Genomic DNA, 25,300 nt, shown 5'->3' with positions numbered 1-25,300 from the left:
CATCTTGACTTGGCAGCACAGACGCAATAACGAAGTTCATTTGGACCCAATTTGCTATAGGTACCAGGGTGTTATAAACTCGATACACTAGCACTGCTATCTTGGTAACTATAAGAGGTAGAGAGTTGGATAAATGGAGGCAGTAAGAACCCATATGACTTTTCGGTTTTTGGTGGTTCCAGGCTCCAACATAAATACAATAAAATAATAAAAATAACACACAAAATTAAAGTAGGTACCTACATTATTTTGGGTTTACTTAGGAAACTTCTTTACTTATAATTTACGCGTTCGTTTCACCTCTGCGTGTCGACTGCCTTTCTACTCTCCTTTTCTTCTGCAGTAGGTTCAACTATCGCTTTCCTCACACACTCTTCAACTCTACTGTTTTTGATTGATTTTCGATATTAGTCGCTCTACAAATATTTATGTTCGTTTAGTATGAAGGTTAAGTTGGTAGAAATTGGTGTGGTAGCTCTGAATAAAGTGAAAATTTTGATTTTTGGCCTTTGAAATTTATTGCAAGTTTTACAAATCTGAACGTACCTAAGTCGCAAATCAAGATTTTATTTTTGACCTATAAAATAAACCACACATTTTTCTTTGATTTTATTGTAGGGAATTTTCTAGAGCGATATCAAGGCGCCATCAAGTCGAGAAAGGATAGTCACCGGCGATAATTTATGAATAAAGCGGACGTGGGCGTGTTCGTTCCTGAAAGAAGGATAATGCAGATGACTCTAGAACTATCTAGAAGCGTTTCGTTTGTTACATAAGAAAATTACATTCTGTTTAATAGAACTTCGAATATCGATGCCGAAGTGATAGAAGTAATAGACATATGAGAATAATATGTCTATGGATAGAAAAGGTGATATTCGTGGTCGTGTTATAAATTTGAGTACATGTAAGCGATAAATATAATATCTGTTATAAATTAATATATTTATTAAGGAGTAAGGACCGTTTAAAAATTCGTTAAATAATTATTTAATTAAATGTTAAAGGTAACCTAACGTTTGTGCTCTGCAGATGGCGCAGAAAGCTTTTCCCTTTCTAAAAATTGTGTGGTTGATGCCAGGTCTGAAAAATGTGTGCACCGAATCGTAAGTTGTAGCTAACAGGCGCCCAAAAATGAGTTCCTGTTGAGTCACCTTTGGAAGTTCAAGTTAAGTAAGATTTCCCATGTAAACAAAAATTCCAAAGGTGATTCGACAGGAACTCATTTTTGATCGCATTGTATATGCAGGGTACAACTTCTCACATGTAATAATTTGTTGTTTCATTATTAACGAAGCTGTGTCTGTCCGTCTGTACGTTAGCACGATATCTCGATAACGAGTGGACCGATTACGATGAAATTTTGTAAGTGGATTCTTTATCAAATTTGTAAATCGGAGTTCGGAATTGGCAATATAGCGCAAAAAATAAGGAAGGCCCTTTTGACATCTCCGTGAGTTATGAACCGAATTGCATGAAATTCAATATGCGTATAGCTTTAGCCATATAAAACGCAATTCCAAAAGTTACGCCTAATCGATCAACATTCACAGTGTTCTTTTCCTTTTCGCATCTCGACCATTTACAAACCGGATTGAAAACTTTCTTATTTATGAAGCATTTAAATGAAATTTGATACATAGCCATTTGGAATAAAAGCGCAAATGTTACGCCAGTTTCAAAATTTGGTTTTGCGCATGCGCTGTGCCAACTTTCTTATTTATGGAAGAATTTAAACGAAATTTGATGCATAGGCACTTGGAATAAATGAAAATCTAACGCCAGTTTCAAAATTTGGTTTTGCGCATGCGCAGTGCCAACTTTCTTATTTATGTAGGCATTCAAATGAAATTTGATACATAGCCACTTGGAATAAGTTAAAAGCAAATGTAGCCCCATTTCCCAAATTTGGTTTTGTGTAGGATGTGCAGTGCCCACTTTCTTATTTATGGAAGCAATATTAAATGAAATTTCATACATATACACTTTAAATAAAAGCAAAACTAACATCAGGTTTAAATTTTGGTTTTGCACATGCTATAGCCATACCCAGGAGCTCCTTTTCTATATTTGTTTAGTTTATTTAAAATCTGCATTAGGGGTTTATTTGGTACTAGGGACACTATAAATTAGGCGAGTTGGGATGATTTTGATTTCCGAATGTGTCGTAGTTATTTTTCTGCATCGTAACTCGTAAGTGCTACCTACCCTACTTACTTTTTTGCTGGTCTAGAGATTTCTGAATTGATGCATGTTAAATAACTATTTAGATGGAGTGTTTTGATATAACGTTTTACATTCTGAATGCAAATGCAAACATCGATTAAATAACCTTGTCCTGATTTTTTTATGAGTTATGTTTGTTACAAAAAAATGCTGAAAGTAGGCTTTTAAATCTCTACTAGCTCTTTTAGTTAATGACAAAAAAATCCATGCCACCATGTCGATTAAAATTTAATCGACAGTCCAAGCCACCAGCTATAACGTTTCTACCACAACATTGACCAAAGTTTGTTTTCTGTTAACTAAATAATTTTCTTATTATACTTAATAGACCGCATTCATTAATTTAATGAATATGAAATATCGTTTCGTTTCTTTAGAATACTAATTATTACCCTTTGCAGAATAATGTTAATATTATTACATTTCCAATTCAAATTTATCCATTAATTAGGTACATAAATGTCCTGTTAAATTGGCATAGGTACCTATAGGGTAATATTTACGTCACTCCCCTAATTTAAATAATGATGTCAATTTACCTATACCTACTACCTATTAAATGTTTAATAATACTCGTTTGCATATCTACTTACCACCTACTTTATTTATAGAAGTTATAAATGAAGGGTTGTATAAGTATACTTATACGTAATATAAAGTCATAAAAATACGAACGACTACTTAACTGGAAAGTCAATAGTACGGAAGTGTAGAGCGAAAATGCCCAAGATATTTTTATAATTAGGAATTACAACTCGGAGTTGATTTCGACTTAAAAAATAATCCTAATTCAATCATCGAGATCGTTTATAATTTTGTATTGCTGTGTCCGTCCGTCTGTCTGCCCGTGTGCATGAACCTTTGTTTGGAAACGACCGATCGAAACCTTTGAAAATTGGTACACATATTCTTAAGGATATACGAAAGGCTGGTAGTGATTTTCAGCCACGTAGAGTACCGATCGGATCAAAAAGTTACAGCCCAAAAACGATTTCGATCATCCGGTATTAATGCGACTTCGATAGTAAGTCCGCCCACAAATGGCATGAAAAATTTAGCAGAATAATGATTATAATTTCATTTACAAATAAATAAATAAATTTATAAATTATAAATCATGTGAGAGGACGAAAGTAGCAGCATTTGGCAGCAACCTGGGTGTTTTGTCGGCGGACCGAATGGACGGGCGGAAGGACTTTAGCGCCACCAAGGGTACTGCCTTCGGCGGTAGGAGCGGTATATCGCATCGGTCTCGGCAGCCTCAACCGGAATAAACGGCAGTTCCAGGAATTCTAAAGGGCAAGCGTCGACCGACTATTAGTAAATGCTAAAACAAAATTAAAGCGCACAGCAATTTCCCTAAGCGGGAACAGTAACCAATCGGATTCGATAGCGGTATTTACGGGAAGGTAAATGCAGGAAAACGAAATAATATCCCCCCCCCCCCTTCTTATAATTAATGAAACGGAAAGTAAAGCTTAACCTTGTAATTAAATGGAGCGGTAGAAATTACTGATGTGTAAGAAAAAGCATGGCCTTGCAGTTTTAATACACATTTTAATTTACCATACGAAACAAAACAACCTGATAATAATGGCTTAACGTGATTGAAATGACAAAATATTAATTTCTCCTTCTTCTAAATGACAAGAACTTTCGGAAACAATGAAGACAATTGAAAGATCTTGATGGGAACGGTTACAAACGGCGACTTAATTGCAGCGGCTGAAACGCAACCCTAGAAATTAAATCAATAGCGTCTATCTTCAATTCTTAAACAGAAATCAATATTTTCGGAGCGACGATCTAAAAAGCATTTTCTTTCCAAGATGCGCAAAATATAAACATTTAGCGGTTTCCTGGTGCCTCTCTAAGGTGTTCATGAGCCTTGGGATACTGTAAACACACGTTTTTGTGAAGGGTATGTCATATTGCTGCTGAGTTACCGGGAACTGAAAAGTAACGTAACTGCAAAATTAGATTAAATGTACATTCTCGTTTCGTTTCGTTGAACAATTTTACTTTTTATACGTTTACCGATATCGTCTTAAGTTGTTACCCAAATTTTACGCCCCCTAAACGATTGCGCTCGTAGCCACTGCCATGTTCTCCACTAGCTATACTTTCTGCTTAGAATTCTTAAAGCTCACATCACTTTCAAATCGTTTTTGTGAAAAGTTCCCGTGTTACTTCTCCATTAAATTGATTCATTTGGTGTTTCAATCAACTCTAATGCGATGTGATGTGGACTTGTGTGTGGAGTAACAAGATTTAAGAAAGATACTCGGGTGGGTTGTAGGAAAAGTAGGCGCCAAAATAGTATATTAAGATACAAGTGTATAATCAAGTCTTTAAAGCACGCGCAACGAGTTTAAGGGCACGACGCAAAGCGGAGTGCCTTTAACGTTGCAAGTGCTTTAAAGACTAGTTATACACGTGTATCTTATAGTATTTTTTATTATACCTGCAGTATAATTTAAAAATAGGGAATACAATGAAGTCATATTGACGTTATACTCGAATACGTGTCTAATCAACTGGGCTGGGTGTTCGTAATTTCACGATTGCCATGGAAATGTCACTTGACGTTTGCTTATAAAAATCATCGTCTTTGTGAATTAAACGATTTCCATTGACAATTCAACTCATGTATAAAAAATCACATAAGCCGCAGTGTAATTGTCACTTTGACAGCGGCAAAAGTTACCTGCAACTTTTCCAGCGACAAATGCACTAGTGGTTTTTTCACTTATTCATTTTCGAACCAATAATCGCATTATCCTTACCCATATGACTAGTTTGACGTCAATAATTGATTAGTTTGGTGAATTTCTTGTTCGTTAAATTGTCCTGCCGAATTACACTCGAGGTTTGTATTTAAATCGAATAAATTTGGGTTGTGGCAATTCAAATCTGTTTCCTTTTAGCAATTGGACTCGAAAAACTGTCAACCTAAAAATGCTCCACCTGCGGTGTCGCATTTTTATTAGTTGACAGTTTTTCTCGTGTAATTGCCAGGCAACAGATTTTTTTTACCTAAACAACCCAAATTTACTCGGTAAAATACAAACCTCTTGTGCAATTATAAGTGACAATTCAACTCATGTATAAAAAATCGCATAAGCCGCAGTGCAATTGTCACTTTGACAGCGGCAAAAGTTACCTGCAACTTTTGCAGCGACAAATGCACTAGTGGTTTTTTCACTTTTCATTTTGGAACAATTATCGCATTATCCTTTCCCATATGATTAGCTTGACGTCTGTCAATAATTGACTAGTTTGGTGAATTTCTTGTTCGTTAAATTGTCCTGCCGAATTACACTCGAGGTTTATATTTAAACCGAGTAAATTTGGGTTGTTGCAATTCAAATCTGTTTCCTTTTAGCAATTGAACTCGAAAAACTGTCAACCTAAAAATGCTCCACCTTCGGTGTCGCATTTTTATTAGTTGACAGTTTTTCTCGTCTAATTGCTAGGCAACAGATTTTCATTACCTTAACAACCCAAATTTATTCGGTAAAATACAAACCTCTTGTGCAATTATAAGTGAAAAAGATAATACACCGCCCATTAAATCGATTGTTGTAAAATCTAAACAAACGTTGGTAGGTGTAAAATCCAACTCCGGTAAAGCCTATTATAAAGAATATGAAAAGTTGTTTCCATAGACGAATAGGAAGTTACTTACGAATACAGTCTTAAATGCATCAATAATGCTGGCATATATGAAGGAAATGTCAAAGGTATTTAAATCTTCTATATTTTGGTGCATTCATTCAAAACTTTAAAGCAGTGCTGCGATTAAAAAGTGGAACAGATTTGGAAGCATACCCTAAACTACGCGCGTTTGTGAAAGCTTCAACCAAAGGATAGGTACAAAAGCCAAAGAAATGTTCTGCATTTACAGAAAGCGACCTAAGAGGATTTTTTATTTCATCCAGATGACAGTTTCAAAAGTCATACTTGAAGTATCGTTACTTAGCAACTTTAAAGCACGTGTGTTTTAAAGGCCCTTTTTCGCACGCATTTGAGTGTTTAAAACGGAGATTGTGATTCAGGTATAATAAAAAATGAATTTTATTGTAATATCACTGTTTATTGTAATATCGAGTAGAATTTATTTTAATCTGTCGAACTTTAACCACCTGTTGAATTAAATATTGTTTAAGAAGTTTAAATTTTTCTTGCTTCCCCGAGGTACATTTCGACTTCCATTTATTGATTACTAAATTAAAGGTGAATTTAAATGATTTATGCATATAAGTAATCTTATTAATTTTGGCTAAATATATAGATTTTGCGTTTCCCCATCCACATAGTTTATTATAAAATAGATAGATTGTTTTAAGTACCTATATCTAACCTAAGGAATAGCATAGTGTATGAATTACACTATGGCAATAATAGGTATCTATGTAGGAGCATCTGTAATCTAATGATGATTGACCATTACCATTGCAAAAATACCAAGACTTATAAATGTACCTATCATCAAAGCTATCATTTACCCAGTGCCGTTTTATGGCAAGTCCTGAGGGGCCCCCAAAAGTTTGTGTGAATGAAAAAATTTTTGTGCAAAATCTGCCGCCTTAAAGTAAATGCAGATTTAAACAAAATTAATGCATATTGCATAGAGTAAGGGATACCGGAAATTCTAAAATTCTGCAGATCGTGTATATAAGGTTACCATTTAGAAAGTTAAAAAGTCCTAATAAGTGATAAAAAGCCTAAAGTGGGTATTACACTGAGGTTTTGCCCATGGGTAAGACATTGACTTTGCAGTTCAATAAAATAAAAGTCCGGTCATTTTCGTCACAAAATGCAAACATTGTGCCGTTTTTATTGAGGGTAAGGAGGGCCTCCACGAACGAATGGCCCAGGGCCCCGAAAAACTTAAAAACGGCACTGCATTTACCACTGTTAGTAAAATAGTAACATATGATCGCTCTAACTGCAGGGTATGGAGCCTTTACTCAACAACTGTGATGCTAAGTTTCATGGAACTTGGAACGTACTATTACCCTCTCTTTAAATTATATAATATGTACCTAGTTTATAAATATTAAGTTCATTGCTACTCGTAGCTGCCCATCCATAAACCAGCAATGTTACCTGTTAGGGTAGAGAACACTGAATGGAAGCAATGTCCAGTAGTCCAATAGGAAAATCGATTAAAGAAGTTTGTTATGCGTATGTATCCTGGCGACCGGCCACTGCTATGACCAGATGACCAAGATTGACTTTAACCTCTTTTCAGTAGTCATTTGTACTATACTTATGTGGTGATATCACCTACAAGATTCGGTACGCGAATGCGGCGAACTATAGCGAAAAAGACGGAAAAGTTTGTATGCTTTGTTTTTAAATATCGTGAAACGTCGGTAAACTATTAATTAATTTAAATTAACGAGGGTCAATAATGCTTTTAACATGACACGTTTGTGAAACACGAAATCCATCGAAAGCAATAAAATAATAATGTGTGAGAATAATTGATTGCGATTAGGGTTGGCGTGCACACTATTAAACGACGGATGTTACGAAGAACATTTTCTTTATAATGTGGTGGTTCTTAATATTACACACACCACTTATGGTCTTATCTTACCCTCGATTTGATCCGACCGCAACTATGCAAAACGCATTGGTACCAGCGGACGCCGCAGTTTCTTCTGTTATTTACCGTTTACGTGCCACCGATACCTCATTTGATTTTCCTTTAGATTTTCTTTTAGAGGGCGATAGTACAATTGTGTCTTTAGAAACGTTAAATTGCAGTCGATTTAATTCGGTCTGTCAAGCTAATGTTGTACTGCAGAAGAAGTTGGAACCGGGCAGATTTTATGATTTTATTGTAGCCTTGAGGAACCCAAGAGGTATGACAGTAAGGATGAGGTGTTCTTTTCGGGCAACAAATGCCACGACCCCCATTGCTGACATATTTCCTGGAGCACCGTCGTTAATTCAAGTGTCAGAGGCTGCGAAGCGAAATACGGAACTAGGTGTCGTTATAGCACGCGGAAATCCGGCCCGAGAAAAGGGCGCGTTTGTAGAATTGTGGGGATCGTCTTTGTTTGGTCTCAGACAACGTCTTATTAATGAAAGGGATGCTGAAGCGGCAATTATACTCATTGGGTCTTTAGATTATGAAACTCAAAGATCGCATCACATTACCGTTTTGGCCAATGTATGTGATACCTACACTCAAAAATTGTACGTATACTGTGACTTGTGTTTTAGGATGCATGGACCGAGCCTGGAAATGATTCACGCAACATCGCAGCATGGCCGTTATTAATCGCAGTTTTGGACGAGCAAGACACCCCGCCAGTTTTCACATTGGCCCCCCCGGTAACTGTGCTGGACCCAAATATAAAACCGGGCGATTATATTTTAACAGTTCATGCAGAAGATGGCGATCGTGGAAATCCGAGAGCCATCCGTTATGGTTTAGTATCAGAAGGAAATCCATTTACTTCGTTTTTTAACCTGTCTGATGATAAGGGTAAAGTATTGATTTTTTCTGTAAAGCACTTGCGGTTTCGTGTTAGATTAAACGATATGCAGCTTCCGGAACTCGTGCGGTGGCCTCCTTCACCTTGTAATTTTATTCATATTAGCAGCATATTTTTGACTATATTTGGTATTTTTTTTATGTCACTTAGACGGAAAAGACATTTTAATTGTCAAGGAAGTGAACTTTAAATTGCATCTCAATGTGATAATTGAAGTTACGCCCCTTCCCCTACGGCTCATATTTCTTGTTAAATAATCGCTAGTGGTGACTAGTTTAATTGGGTTCAAAGTACTCTGAATTACTTTAGTCACGGTTTCAAAACTTTGCGTCTAGATTCTTTAAAAACATGTTAGTCATAACTTTCAATTGTAATATCATCTTCAGTACTCCATAAAAATATTTATAACAAGAAATTAAGCAAATATAGCAAAAGAGCTCCTATGGCTCTAGCTTGGCATTGCGTATAACCTATATGGCCAAAGCTACGCTCATTTTGAATTTCATCCAATTCGGTTCATAATAAACGGAGAAGTCAAAAGAGCCTTTCTTATGTTTTGGCCTATACATTTCCAATTCCCAAACTCCGATCTATAAAGCAAATAAAGAGTCCACTTGGAAATTTTCAGTAGTAATAACCCGAGGACATTGATAATTGTACGAAAAAATTTCATAACAGATTTCAAAAGCTTGTTGCTTGGAGGCGGAGGTCTGTTTCCAATAAGCAACAAGCTTGAGAAATCTGTAATGAAATTTTTGAGGATTTATCAATGTTCGATGGTTATTCGAAAGAAAATTTTTTGCTTTTTTTAAAAATAAATGCAAACACAAAATTATTTATTTAAAGGTACAATTAGTAAATGAACAATTCGAAAAATTAAACGAAGACCCAGAGGTGTTAGTTTCAATAACTGACTATATGGCTATATGGTAGAATTTCCGTTGCAGCCCTTAAGGAGTTTTCATCCCACAAATTGATCATTTTGTTTACTTCTGTCAAACTTAATGCTACAGAACTTTGTTTTCTTTTAGTAGGATCAGACTGCATCTTTCGCCGGGTCAATTATAACATTACTTTCCTGAAAAAGTGAAAATACGTTTCTTGTAAAAGCTTACTTGTTACATTCCACATAGTTTTGACCGTAGTTTCTTTAAACTGTGTACCATCTTTTCTTCTCATATTCACGGCCCAATCTTTTAAAATTGACGCCAATTCTACCGTTCGGCTTCCATCTAATACATAATTTCTAATACTGCAAAAGTCCATAAAAGCTTTCCAAACAAATTTCTTACTGTATACAGTATTTCTGGGTGTATTTGACTCGATAATTGCGTTTATCTTCTCATCATTATCGCAACCAAATCGTGACATGTTGAATTTATATTAATTTATGTGAAACTTCAAAATTGACATTTATGCGTATCTGTAGCAACGAAGTGAAATCAGCCCATGGGATCTGTTATCAGTGTAATGTTGCTGTAATTGGATATTTTTATTCACATGACCTCAAATATATAAATTTCATAAGTAAGCAAAAAAATTTCATCGTAATCGGTTCATTCGTTTTCGAGATATCGTGCTATCGAACAGATGGACAGACGTAATACGTCAATCGCAAGCCTCACTTTCATGAATCATCTATTCGCTTTCGAGATATGGTGGTAACGGACAGATATTACAAAATTATGAACTCACTAGTCACTAGGAGCTCGTTAATAAAGGAGACTAGGAAAATAAACCTTTAAGATGAAGTAATGGTAATGGTATTACTTGTTTTTAATAACATCTAGGCGGTAGACTGTTGTTACAATTATCTGTATCTGTAACGTAACATATCCAATACTAATCAATCTAATTGCGTAGCAATAAATCAATTAACATTTGTCAAAGGGCTACAAATTGCTTTGCGTTGATCAAATAACTCCGACAATTTAAAATATTCTAAAAAAATTGGGTGTGTAAGTAAAAGTAACCTAAGATAATTGTGTATACCTACTCTTTTTATTAGAAAGTGATTACCTTTATGGTGGCTGATGGCTTAAAATATCAAATATTTTTTACACGCAAGGAACACGGGATCTATTAGGTAACCTTACTACCATTAGATACTTGAAATTAACCGCAACTACCCTCATATTATTTTTCCAATTTAGTTATTGATATTGAGATGATTATGTTACTATCAAGTAATGATGATATTATTTTACTAAGGTCAATGTAACCTTTTCTATTTAGATAGAAAATTAATTTAAACATACTATGAGAGTAAAACTACGAACTAAAGTGAAATTCAACGTTACGCCTTTTACTGACTGTTCAAATTCTAATAAAATTGCAGTGTACCACAAACGCTTCCATTGGATTAACACCTGTAATTAGATTATCTGGCATTATTATAATAAAAATTCATCCTTTTTACAACTTTGTGACTGTCGGAAATAATTTAGGCTCCTATTTTATTTGCGCGAACTATTTCTAAACTGTATGAATTATAAATCACTTATGATAAATTCAGATCAAACCTCTCAGATCATTGTCCTACCTTTTAAAGTACGGTTAGGACATTACCCTTATAATTGATTTATAGGATCCTCGCATCTCTAGTATTATTATGATCATTCTGATTCTTAAAGTAAAATGTAATTCAAAATAGTGAGGACAGGAGGAGGAGGAGGACAACACACTGTTAAAATGTAAATAAATTGGATCTCCTGAAAAATTAGTTGCTTATTTTTAAAAGAAATGAACAAATGACTTATAATTGTAGTAGGCAGATAATAACACACTTTAAAAACAATAGAAGTACCTATATCTACCCTTTATAAAATACCTTCTAACGGCTTAGTTACATTTACAAGGGTTATGAAACCCCGTATTTGCATTAAATAACATTGAACCTCTACGGCACTGGCAAACATTTTACTGTAACAATTAATTCTATTTTATCCACGGATAGCTATATAATAAAAATTTTAAACAGCCCTTAATGAATTGAATATATTAAGAATAAAAATAGTTTTTCCAATTCCATTGTTCTTTCCATCTCTCTTATTTAAAAAATATTAGTTTGATTCGTAAAAAAATACTAGAAAATGCAACTCCTATTTCGTATTCACGTACCAATACTGGATTTGTCCCTGATCTAAACTGTCATTTTCAAAATCACACTCCTTAATGCTAAACAGATTTGATTACAACCAAAGAACTGGTATCACTGAAACAAACTGTAATTTCCAACAATGAAGAAAAGGTTTTCGCCTTAAAGCGAGTAACTTTATCGCATTTTCCATGAATTGATCAGTACCTACTTCCCGAAAGGTCATGTAATGATCTATTTAGGTGTACAAAGGCAAATAAATTATGGCATGCGCACACCTGATGTTCAAAATATGCGGTATGTTTGCTTTTACTAGAAGACTCTTTGGCAAAAATTTGGAAAAAAAATGTCTCTAGAAAGAAAGGTGACATTGCGGTTTCCGCATCCGCACATCTGAATTTTACAATATGCGTTATACTCAGATAACGAATCATGCTATCCTCCCTTGGAAAAAAAAAACAGCAACCTAGAAATATCACACATATACGTATATCTGTGGAAATATGGAAAACGGATCGCTTCGTGCCGGTACTTGGCATCGCCCTTACTCGTATCTGTTTGTTGAATGGAAATTTCAGTATAAAGTTGTCTGTATGAATTACGGATACAAGCAAACTTGCATCAGGTTGTGGCATTTTTGAGATCTTGTTTATGTACAGGAATAAGAAGCCAATCCCCGCTGTACGGAATTTTAATTTTACCCATTTATTAGTACGTTGCGACCTACTTTTCCTACTTTACTCTCTAGGCTAGCTCAGATAAAAATGGTTTAATAATGGGGATGAACGCGTCACTTTAAATTACACATTCGCGGTAAAATTAGGGAAAAGTTGCGCAATTAAACAGATATTATATCATACTTTAAATTTTTAAGAAAAAACAGAAAATTCCGATTATTTCCGAAGGTATCTTTTACAAACTACTTTAAAGGACGAGATTGTTGCCTTCGAGCATGTGAAATTGTGACTAGTGACGGTACCGTGTTGCGCCGACCAGTTCAAATATTGTATTTATTTAATTACAGTATGTTGCATTTTGTTATGTCCGCCAGCGTATCGATGCCCACAGAAACCGCAATATTCAAAAACTGACTCCCGGTGACGTTCTAGTACTTTAAATGGTACCTACTCTAAACTACGAGCATTATGAGAAAAATAGCAACACCTTGAAATTTTGGCGCCATTTCGGCCTAAATATGAGTAATCTCAAAAAAAGAAGAACAATTCAAATATTTGAAGCCATTTGGGCCGAAATATTTAGACTTGGCAATAGGCATTCAGCGGCCTCGAAATAGGGGAAAACCACTTGTACCTCAATTGTTACACGAAATGCTTCTAGCATTTGGATTTTTTCAAAAGTAGTCCTAACCCTAGGCACCAGGCACTTATTTGAACGAGTTGAAAAGTTTTTAAAATTTAACACATCTTGAAAACTTGAAAACCAAGTAACTCGACTCATTAGGACCTGACGGGGCTCTCCCTTGCGCACCGCATTACACAATCTTCTAAACAAAAGTTTTTAATCCTTTTAGTTTCGTCCCTAAAGGCCCTTTTCTATTTCACGCAATTATGCATTTTTTTTCAAAGAGCGTTTTCACAAAACTAATTCCTTTAGCCTTAGCGTGTTCTCACTCTTACTTCTCACATCAGCTCTACGAAGCAATGTATTTGATTGTTTTTGTTTTGTTTGGTCTATGCACTCTATGCGATTGTGGTGTAGCACCAACCCACGCCGATCCCGTTCATTTCTTTGCGTAATTCGGAGGCGGAATCGGGAATTATAAGCTATAACTCAAAGGTAAAACTTGAGTTTGTGGTCCTACGTTTTCATAGATGCTCTACGTTATAATTATAGATTAATTCATTAATTAAGCTTAAAATCATTATTTATCGTTCAAAATGTGATCATTCAGGTATCTTTACCCTATATTTATGAATGATTTATGGAACGTGGAACTTGTCTGGGTCATCGCTCATCGGACATCAATTTCATTACACGAATTCGATAAATAGGTCACAGACAAACTATTGTTTTTCGGCTAACATTTTAGGTGAATATGTATATTTATTTCTACGAAACGAGCTACCTACATTATAAGTGCAAAGGTTAATAAAAATCAATGCGATTCCCTTGAGAGCGAAGGTTTTCCAAGCAAAGTAAAAATTAGTTCATGATTAGCGTGATAACCCCAATTTTCCTGAAACTGTTTTTACAGTTGGAAAACGTGAAGATGGTTTACGTCAATACCATAAAGTAATTAATTATACAGTTCAATTTGCATTTCCACCACAAGTCGATGTTTGAAAATTGGCCAATAAATAAATTCTTATATTTTTTCTAGGTATACTAAGACTCGCAAGGCCCGTTTCCGAGATTCAAGCAATATCGCATGTTGGAGCGCCCGTTATTTTGACTGTAGTCGCTGAAGAAATTCGCGTTGGGGCCGATGAACCACCGGCGTTATCTACATCTGTTCAAATTGCGTTACTTCCACCTCTTCCAACAGGAAACTCCGTCCGTTTCTCAAGTCGATTATTCACTACGGATCTTGATGAAAATTCGCCACCGGGAACCAAGTTGAAGCTACCGAATGCGGAAGTCATTGGGGAACCTGGAGAGCTGTTCACCTTAGAATTAATGCATAACAACGGCACGTTTGATATATTGCCCAGCGTTATTAAAGGAAGGGGAAAGTTTTCCATAGCCGTGCGAGACTCTAGGCTGCTGGATTATGAAGAGGCTCACACCGTGCATTGTGTCATTGTAGCCAAGCAGTTGGGCAGCGAAAATAATTCTATATCGGCACCTCTGATAGTAACACTCAATGATGTTAATGATATTCCGCCCAGATTTCACCAATTGGAGTGGAGCTCGTCAATCCTTGAAAGTGCCGAAATCGGTACTAGTGTATTAAAAGTTGAAGCCACGGATGTAGAAACAAAATCGGGAGAGCATGTCAGATACACACGTTTGATAGGGCCAAACAACACGTTTTTTAATTTAAATGCCAATACCGGTCTCGTAACAGTGGCAGAAATGTTGGATGCTGAAAGCATATCCAAATTTGTATTTACAGTGGAGGCTATCGACGACGATGGCAAAGGCCTTAAAGCAAACGCTTCTGTGGTTATTGAAGTCATCGATGTTAATGACGAAATACCAAAATTTGAAAAGAAGTTCTACGAATTCATTTTGGATAAAAATCGAAAACATTTCACCTTTCCAGCGTTTATCAAAGCCATAGACTTAGATTTAATGCCACCGAATAACGTGGTACACTATGAACTTATAACACCTGTCTCAAATTTAACATTAGACAAAAATACAGGTGAACTAAGAGTAAAAACCACGTGGAATCACAATGAGATGGTAATTGTAGAAGCTCGAGCATGGGACGATGGAGTGCCTAGATTGTCAGGCAAATGTGAAATTCGGATTTACCCACCAGGAAGTCGTACGGCAACCATCACGTTTATTGTTCCAGGTCTTAATCCCGATCGACAGGAAATTGAAACCACGTTACAGAAGTTAACAAAATCTAAAGTTATGGTTGAAGATATTCATCCTTACAAAGAAAATGAGGGCGAAGCACTGTCAAGGTTAGACAACGTTCAATTACATTTTTATATTCTAATTTATTTACATCTCTTGCAGTAGTCAAGTGGTTGCAACGGTTATATATGGTCCCGATACAATAATCGACATTGCAAAAATAGAAGAGGTCTATCGCTCAAGGAGACGCGAGGATATAACTGAAGTGGCAGGTATTGCGTGGCCGTGGTGGATCCTTATTGCATTGGCTATAATTCTTTTAATTATAATTATTATACTGATTTGCTGTTGTATATGTGCGCCATGTCCGTTGTATATTCCTCCCCGTAAACGAAAGACAGGATCTGCAGAAGTATCAAAGTTAATTGTGCGCGGTTCTGGACACGGATTTTCGAGTAAGTCCGTTCAAGTTGCGGAATGGTTTGGTCGAAGAGAAGCTTGGACACCAGATGGCGCTGTGGTTGAGAATGAAGCTGAGTCATTGCGACGCCATGAGTTTGAAAGGGGATCTGAACGAGGAGGAAAACGCGTTGTTCATAAGACGCAGCTCATCAAAGATGATCCCCGTGAACAGCTTTATATCAGAGAAGGCAATACTGATATACTTAGATTAATTACTCGAGGCGGGGAACAACACAGACCTAACACATTGGTTGAACAATCGGTTGGGGATGACAATGGCAAAGAAATTCTTATGCGAAGATTTATTGATCAACAGCAGATGACATCAAGGGCGCCTCCGGCAACCTTGCCCAACGAAATTGCCCAGAACCAAAACGAGCACGATCAACTGGAAGCTACTTTAAGAGAGCAGAACAATTTATTAAAACAAATTCTTTTAGAACGGGAAAGAGAGGTTCGACTAGAAACACAATCTTTACCCGCCGGTACACAAACAGACAGAGACGCGTTTACACAAACGGAACCTCGATATTTACGGCCTCCGAGGCGTTTAATTAGGTCGGATAATGATGCAAGCGATGGAAGTGAAGATGAAAGCTATGGAACGAGGAAAAGGAGAACCTCGACATACGCGACAGTACGAAAAAAAGACGGGCCGCCTTTTAAACGAAAAATACGCACACCTATTCAAGAAGAATCGGAAAGTAACGTTGAAACTGCCGAATTACAGGAAGCTTCTAATAGAAGCGATCTAGATCGACTGCGGTTGCAAGTCATCAAAGAACTCCTAAATGAACGATCTTCCAAAAATAGGCCGACGCGATCCGCGATCCGTAAGGAGGTTTTAAAAGAAATTGCGGCGTCCTTAATGAATTCAGACGAAAACGACAGCGATCACGAATACGATGGACCAGTCGGTCAAACACACCTGTACCGACATCTTTCCGATGATAGCCTTGACAAGGTCACCTACGTTAGAGGAACTGGTAATAAAAAACCTACAGAGCCCCAGCGGTATCACTCTGAGAATGATCTTCAAAACTTAGCAGATATAGAAAATCTACATAAGGGGCGTACAATCAAATCCGTAAGTCAGTCTGATATAATTAAAAGATCTAAAACGAGAACAAACCGAAAGAAAATTGAAAACTTAAAGCCACGTTACATGGAGTGGTACGAAAAAATGCAACAAAACAACTCCGCTCGACTAGAAAAGGAAAAACCGGGAACTTCCGGTGTGAGCTCGAGGCAAGTGGCGATGGAAGCTAAGAATCAAAAACGGAATAACCACACGACCGCATCAGAGACCTCTAGTCAAATAAGCAGCAAGAATGGGCCGGAACATCGATTAATCCAACATTCTGCAAATAGATTCGAACCTCCGCCTTTGAGCAGACGAGAGGACGATGCCGATTCTGGCATTGCTTTGGTACGGCCACCAATGGCGGAAAAGAAGAGTGTATTTTCGATAGCGTACGCTGATATACAAAGGCAAACGCGTCAATTAAGGCCGGAAAGCGGGACGCCTCCTACTTGAAAAATTAGGAATTATAAGTAGGTACTCCATTGGTTTAATTCTTATCCGATAGGTAAAATTCAACGATGAACTAGTGTAATATGTCGTTAAATCAATGAAGTAGGCACTTTTATTGTTAGTTGTAGGCAGTTACTCAAGGGTCAGGTTATATCTAGAGTATAGTATTTTGATACAAAGACATCGACGTTATTTTTGCCAAGTTGCCAATAAAAGGTGATACCTAGTGATTTTAATTTTGTAATGCGCGTGTTTTGAAACTCAATGCTTTTGGAATGAGGGTTACCAGTAATTGGGGCTGTGACAGAATAGTTTTTTTTTTAAATCTAGTATCTTGGGTTCATACTGTTGAGCACGACAGATATTTGTAACGTGCTTGCATATAAGGCTGAATATATGTTCAAGTTTGTATTTAGTAGGTAATTATACTATTAATTGTTTAATAAACGTATAATTTTTTTATTATTACATGTTGCAATGATGCTAGGAGGAGTTGATAATCGGTTGGGATTGAAAAATAAATCAAACAAATATAGCAAACGAGCTTCTGGGTATGGATTGGTTTGGTATTATCACAGACAACAGGATCCTGAACATCGGGAGAAAACAGCCTTTAGAATAGGGTCGGGGACTCGGGGTTACGGCAACTGACCATGTGCCCTTTGGTTTGTGCAACGCCCCCAAAACGTGGATCCCGATAAAATTCGATCAGTATAATAATGGGCCCAGACAAAAGATAAACACAAAATACGGAGTTTTTGGGCCTGTGCACGTACTATCAGCGATTTGTTCGTGGATTTGTCGATATTGGAAATGCCAGAAAAAACCGCTCGAGAACAGAAAAAAAAGCTTGCGAGCGGGAAACCCCTCATGAGCGGAAAAACCGCTCGCAGGAAGAAAAAAGCGCTCGAGCGCCCAGCACTTTAAGTTAACGAGCACCAAGCGGCCGCTCCGAAAACTGCTCTCGAGTGAATGGCTCGCAAGCACTTTATCCGCTTGGAGCGCTTTTTTCGAGCGAAACGTTCGCGAGCAGTACCCAGCTCTGGGTGCCGGAAACTACAGGAAAGAGCCCAACTTTCGTGTTGTTTGGCCAGGAAATCCGGTTACCCTGCTATTTTAAATTTGGTATACAAGACCTGGCCAGGAAGAAACTGCGGAGAACGAGTACGTGGAAAACCTGTGTCAGAAATTGGGTGCCATCCATTCACCATAATATGCAGCAAGCGATAGATAGAAAGTGCACTACGACGTGAAGGCGCAAGCTGGTAGTTATCAACCCAGAGATTTGGTTTGGTTGTATCGTCCCCAGAAGAGACGGGAGTATCATCGAAATTACAAAGAGTTTGAGAAGGACCATATACACAGTTGTAAACATGATAAGATACGCAAACTGTTAGCTGTTACACGGGTCAGAACGAACCAGAGGAACATCCAGAAACGGAGAATGTGATAGAAGTGACGACAAACCATTTTTAGGGAGTTAATGGCACATTACTCTGGAACGCAAAAGGCACGCTTTGGTGTTGTACGTGAAGAATCTAAAGATTTGTTTGAAGCACCACTGGAATACGCTTTGGCTCATTGCGTAGCCAAGAGTGTTGAGATGTCCCAAGGTATTGCCGTAGAATTCAAGTTCCTATTTGGGCGAGTTTAGAGAAGCCTAGGTGGGTACAATGTTTTCTTCTACAGGAACAGGGACGATTTGTTTATTATGCGGTAACAAAAAGATCGGTCTTGTGAATAACCCTACACGAAGATCTTTGGAATGCACTTCAGCACTTGAATCGGCAACGACAGATTCATGGCTTTCCAAATCTAGCAATTCCGAAGTTCGGATGTGACGTTGATAAGTTGAAATTGCACGTGGTGGGTAACATGCTAGAGGTGCTATTACAGGGCACCGGGGTGGAAATATTGGTCTTCTCCTTCAACCCCAGAGCATCGTGAATACAATGCCCAGAGAAGCATCCCGATAGACATCGAGGTACCACAAAAGATTAGTCATCGACTCATCGGCGATAAAAAACGAAACGAAAGCGGATATATTAACGCATTCTTTCCGGAAAATAGTGTTTGTTCAAGAACTTTCTAGAATATTCGGGTCCGTTCGAGAACTTTCGAGAAATATGGGTGTTTGTAAAGTATTAAGCTTCGGCTCGTGTTACGTTATAATTGTGAGTGATAAATAATAATTACTGTTATAAGTTAATGAATTTTAAAGAACGTGGTTACATTTGAGTTGCATGTACATATTTCTATGTGACATTACACAGTCCGTTGTGACACAGGTAACTATAATTGTGAAATGGCGTGTATCGTTCTAAAATTTTCTCTTATGAGTTACGCCCTAAATAATATGAACTGAACTTAGAAGTAGGTAGAATTTGATCTCGATTGTTCCAGTATGTTCTACAGCACAGAACAGTAATAATAAAAGGTTCAGTGATACCTAGCACAAACAGTATACTGTACCTACCGAATCCGAACGCGAAGCGGTTTACCTATATAAATTTGAAAACTTTTCTTTTGTGAATGGACGTTATAATATTTAACTACTATTTCCACCTACGAGTTTTTATTTTTACTCGGTTTCCAAATTTGAAATTATTAAATGAAAAATAATCGTGACAACACTGTATTTGAGTTTAAAAAAGGTCAACAGCGCCAAAGATCAAATTAAATTATAACGGTTTTTTTTCAACGTGGTTTTTGAGTTAAATTGTTGATAAACGCAAACACACTGTTTGTTGCAATGGATAGTAGCAATAACCGATAGTTCGATAAGAATTAAGAAAAAAAATAAATCAAATCCACTTGACAACGCATTTATTGAAGAGTTCTGTTAAATTTCTTGTTTTTCAAAGGTAAACAAAATATTTACATTTGATGAAGGTAAGGTTAATTGTGTTTATAAACAATGCTTGTAGATGTTGATCGAGTTATTACGGATTCAAGATATATGCGCTATTTTGGCTTTAATTATAATGTACATTGTGGTCGGATATCGTCCACCTTGGCTATGGAAACATATTGAGAAGAGACAAATGACAATTGCTGACATTCCGGGACCGTTATCAATACCTTTCTTGGGTACCCGTTGGATTTTTTGGTTCAAAAATTACTCAATTTCGAAATTGCACGAGGTATATGCCGACTTATTTTTACAATATGGCCCGATTATAAAGGAGGAAACGCTGTTTAACATTCCTGTTGTTAGTGTGGTTAAACGATGTGATATAGAAAGAGTATTAAAGTCTAGTGGAAAATATCCAGTTCGTCCACCAACCGAAGCAATTGCTCATTATAGAAGGAGCAGACCTGACCGATATGCCAGTGGTGGAATTGTGAATGAGCAAGGTGTCGTTTGGCATCATTTACGGATGAATCTCACCTCCGAGTTAACAAGTACAAGAACCATTGCTGGCTTTGCACCTGTAATTGATCAGATTGTGGAGGAATGGTGCAGTTTAATTAAACTGCAGCGTGTATCAGGTAATTTTTATTTTGTGCAGGAACCCATCAGTACAAATGTATACACCTATTGCCCCTTTTGTACTGTTGGTAATGGTATTGCCTTAAGGATCTAGGGGAATTACAGAGTATAATGCCCTTTTTTTTAAAGTGAACATAGAGATAATTGGATTTCATGACCACTTTTCAAAAAAATGCCCCGTATACTGGGCCGTGGGAAAATACTACTCGGGTTTGTTTAGGAAAATTATAAACTTAAATTTGATTCAATAATTAAATACTCGATTAAATATGTTTTTTAATCAAGATTTCAGTTGACCCGGCCTAGTAATTTGAGATGGATGGCAGCTCTGATTTTCATAGGTCCTTGCTCGGGTCCATAAAAATCTATTTCTTCCAAGATTTCTTCTCTACTTTCTGAATTTTAACTGCCTTTGGCATATACATTATTCAGCTCAGGTCTTAAGAATTTGCCTCGGAATTTGCTAATTGAAATATGACTCGAAATATCATGATGCTGCATGACCTCAGTGTACCCATGCTTTAATGCTATGCGAATTACGACAAAATAATGAATAGTCTGATGTACTACTTAGAAAAATTAGATCAAATAAAACTCACTTATTATTGTATTAATACGTTAAATATGTAGGTATATGGAGAATCTGAGAATATGGCGATTTTTAAATATTGTAAATGGATTGAAATTAAATCTTTATTTTTACCTAGATTTAATAGCAAGAAGTTGGTCTTACAATAAACTGTTTTGTGTTTGTGTTGGGACGCATATATTAATACTGGGGGATAAATTTGAAGCAATGAAGTAATCTGAACAAACAACGTCATTTCATCATTTTTATGGAGAACTAGATCAAAATGAAAATAATTGAAAAATCTTGGTTATTTGGTTCGTATTTTGGCTATGGTGTATTAAGAACTTTTGTATAGAATTTAATAAGCTGTCATATGATATAATAATATACAGGGCGTTCCATATGAAAAAGTCCCATTTTTGTTTTTATCTCAAAAATGCGATGTTGTTTTGTATTTTTAATTACAGATTTGGATTCAGTAGAAAAAATACATGGTATTGTTTTGTCATCAAAAGAAGCGACCAAATACGGATTTTCAATAGTTATTTGTTTCATTAGTACAAAAAATGTCAGTTTTCGGGACGAGGAAGATAGTTGCTGGACGACGCGTTAGCGGAGTCCAGCAACCTTCCGAATCCCGAAAACGCATTTTTTGTACGAATAAAACATAAAATTTTTTCTCCAACCCCCTTTACTTCAAATTATATTCGAATTTAGATTCAGTCACAGTTTCACTACTAGTATAAGAACTTCTGCTTTCTTGTCCTCACGTGTCATACCACTCTTAGTTTTTAGGTTAACTTATAACCTATTCGTTCTTACTTCTTACTTCTCACCTCTCGCGACTTTGTAGGGAGCAAATAAATCTTGAGGTAGCATATTCTGCCGTTTCTATAATCTCTGGCGGAGTGCAATCCATGTCGCTATCAGTTTCAGTCATTTTATTGTATACACAATTAATATTGTTATATTTTGTATTGACATAAAAAACTTACCATACAGTTTTTTAATTAAAATTAATTGCAATTAACTTTTTCAAATTTTGAATTCAAAATGACAGATAATAGTGCAATGGGTCTGAAGTAGATGGCGTTACGCGCGACGGCGGGTTGTATACGTATTAAAATTACGTTCACTGAATATGTAAATTACGTTACACATGGTTTAAATAAAAATAGGGAGCGTATATCAATTTTAATACATGTACTTGTACATACGTATAGGTAACAGCATTATTTGCATTGAATATGCAAAAATATTTGATTTGTATGTATAGAAATATCTTACAACCTGCAATGTAAAACGATGTCAATGTGACATACTCCGTGATTGTAATTTTTTAATTGGCCAACTTTCAAGGTCAATTTCTTTTTGGTACTAGGACCAAAAGTATCCACTTTTTGTACAGTTGCCATGGTGAAAGCGATTAATCCGCAAAACGCCAATTTTAGGTACCGAACACTGTCACAAAATAGCGTCTTATTCAGGTGGTTGGAGAAAAAAAGATTTAATGAATGATTGTTAATTTCCGGTATTCCTTTTTTATATTTTTCCATAAAAAACAATAACATTTGAAAATGAACGTTCCATACCAACTGTCTCTTATAGAAAATTTGATTCTGAACAAATCCATATCTATTCATTTTTTCGCCCAGGGCAACAGTTAACGAGATAATTGAAATCAAATGCGAAAAGAAACGACATTTTGTCATTTTTAGCGCATTTTTGAAAAAAATACGCTATTATATTCGTCATTGCTGGCAGGCCGGCTGTCCGCGTTAGATCTCCACAACTACAATAGCTAGAGACTTCAAATGTTCACTAAAAGCTTTCTGCTATAGTGTAGATATGCAGGCACTAGTCTATTTTGAGTTAGATTACTTGTGAAATCGATAATTGAAGAAAATAATTTCGATATGGGTTTCGGAGGTGCTATAATTTTACCGTTAGATAGCGCTACCAGTATAAAAACTTTAAAGTCACTAAATATAGAAAGTACCGCAATCCATTGGGCTCGTGTGTTAGAGAGAGAACGCATGATTTTTGCCCAAAAATGGCGGAAGTTACCAGATTCTAGTTACTTTAATGTTAGGGATTGTTCCACCTGTTTGGAGATATCTGTATATATTTTTATAAAACATGACAGTACTATGAAGTTAGGTTATAAAAAATGACAGCTATTCAGATTTTATTTGTCAATTTTTTTAAGTTGGTAGCAAATTTGCCCAAAAATGGCGGATGATTGCGGTACTTTCTATATCTAGTGACTTTATTACAAACCATAGATATATAAATACCTAGATACAGCCATCCTTAACAAACGTACCTCGGTTTTTAAAAAACATATCAAAGAAATTTGTACATCTCTCCATTACTTTCTAACCAAGAAGAAACATGTTCTATCTCATTTTATTGCATTAACCACTACGTCGTACGCGAATCGGACGCTTAAAACAAACTTAGCGCGTCCCATAAGTCATGTGACAGTTGACACATTTCACGATCGCGCGAAATCAAATCTAACTAAAAATATTCGCCCTAAACATGATGGACGGTTTTTTTCACTAAATATTATGTAATTATTGCGTTATCAAATGTATATGAATAACATTAGTGCTTGCCATAATGATAGACGCGTCCATAATTGTTATTCCTGAAATAGTTTTATTACATAGAGCTACGCCATTTAAATTTGGGACTATGTTTACGTTGTTTGGCATGATGTGCTGCAGTGAATTCATTGCTGGCTTGCAGAATATCAAAAAAACCGTAAGTAAGTAAAGTTTATGTTCAACATTTTAATTTTAATTGCATGATTTTAGGCGTAATGGTAACGGAGATTAAGTTGCGACAGGAAGTGAATTCGTTTCCAATTATCATTTTGGCCTATATAATGTTGATGCAGTGCGTTTGTATCATGATCACAGGATCCGTGCAATATTCTTAGGAAAACGAGATTTATAGACTGTGTGTGCGTGCAATATCAAATTTTTTATCGCTACGCGTCTTGCCTACCTTTCGGCATATGTCCAATCGGTGGGGTTTCTTTTTGAAATTATAGTGCTAATTGTAGTAAGCAAGCTACACGTGTACATTTATTTAAAATAAATACAACTTCTTAACAATGATATCCAATTGGTGATAATACTCATTTAGCGAACATTCATTACGTTTCTAAAAGTTCACAATCCGAATAATCGTCAGATGAAATTGACAAATCCGAATCATCACTGCCATTATTAACACTTATTATAAAGTTCAGAAACATCAACCAATATAACTTCTCTTTTAAATTAATCACTTTCCACATGTTCACACACTTTCTTCGAGTTGTCAGCTGTAATTTTTTCAAATTCTTCATTTGCCAGCTTTCTAAGTAACATCTTCCATTTTAAATGTAACATTTCTTGCTGCTAAGCGATTTAAATAAATAAAAGGGCGGTTTATTTATGTTGTAAAGTCCCAAATCTGATCATTTTCTTTGTGATTTGTGCTAACAATTTGATTGACAGTTATAATAAATAATGCGAATCTTGTCTTCCATGCTCAGGGTACCTCTATAAGGCTTGTCTCACAGTGGAAGCGTTTTCGCGCGAACTGGGATTCGTACGAATACGTACGTTTACGGACGAACTATTCAAACGTACGATTTCAAACGGACCTTCGCACATTAGCGATTAATAAATCGTCCGTATACGTGCGTGTAATTGCGACGTGCGAACCGATCCCATTTTGTTCGGATTTTTATGCGTATTCGCAGGTTGTAGACGATTGTGTTTGTGAACAGTTGCTCAACTCATAATGGATACGCAGCTAATGTGCGAATGCGATTTGTGCGTACACGGACGTACAATTTCTGACGTTAACATGCGTATTTCAGTTCGCGCGTAAACGCTTCCACTGTGAGACA

General features: G+C 36.4%; 2 protein-coding genes across 2 annotated transcripts in view; both read left to right on the top strand.

Moving 5' to 3' along the window:
* Positions 1–7,501: 7,501 nt before the first annotated feature.
* On the top strand, positions 7,502–17,709 carry LOC116162744 (cadherin-86C-like). Its single transcript, XM_031476432.1, has 4 exons — positions 7,502–8,413; positions 8,467–8,731; positions 14,180–15,437; positions 15,493–17,709. Exons 1-4 carry the CDS (start codon positions 7,787–7,789, stop codon positions 17,327–17,329), a joined length of 3,987 nt encoding a protein of 1,328 aa, XP_031332292.1. The 5' UTR covers positions 7,502–7,786; the 3' UTR covers positions 17,330–17,709.
* A 2,280-nt stretch (positions 17,710–19,989) lies between these two features.
* LOC116164624 (ecdysone 20-monooxygenase) overlaps positions 19,990–25,300 on the top strand; it is a 7,218-nt gene continuing 1,907 nt past the window's right edge. The window contains exons 1-2 of the mRNA XM_031478824.1: positions 19,990–20,190; positions 20,254–20,818. Coding sequence (XP_031334684.1) covers positions 20,254–20,818 — 565 coding nt within the window. The 5' untranslated portion in view covers positions 19,990–20,190. The remainder of the gene's footprint in view (positions 20,191–20,253; positions 20,819–25,300) is intronic.

This window comes from Photinus pyralis, unplaced genomic scaffold, assembly GCF_008802855.1.
Source record: "Photinus pyralis isolate 1611_PpyrPB1 unplaced genomic scaffold, Ppyr1.3 Ppyr1.4_LG2, whole genome shotgun sequence".
Lineage (NCBI taxonomy): Eukaryota > Metazoa > Arthropoda > Insecta > Coleoptera > Lampyridae > Photinus > Photinus pyralis.
The sequence above is the reverse complement of the archived record's forward strand: the minus strand, read 5'-3'. Positions and strand labels throughout refer to the sequence as shown.

What these genes read in the sequence shown, in the direction of transcription:
- LOC116162744 (XM_031476432.1), top strand. Translation starts at nt 7,787, where the DNA reads ATGTGGTGGTTCTTAATATTACACACACCACTTATGGTCTTATCTTAC. An exon ending in ACATTACCGTTTTGGCCAAT is followed by an intron (nt 8,414 to 8,466) that starts GTATGTGATACC and finishes CTTGTGTTTTAG; the next exon opens with GATGCATGGACCGAGCCTGG. An exon ending in TAACCTGTCTGATGATAAGG is followed by an intron (nt 8,732 to 14,179) that starts GTAAAGTATTGA and finishes TATTTTTTCTAG; the next exon opens with GTATACTAAGACTCGCAAGG.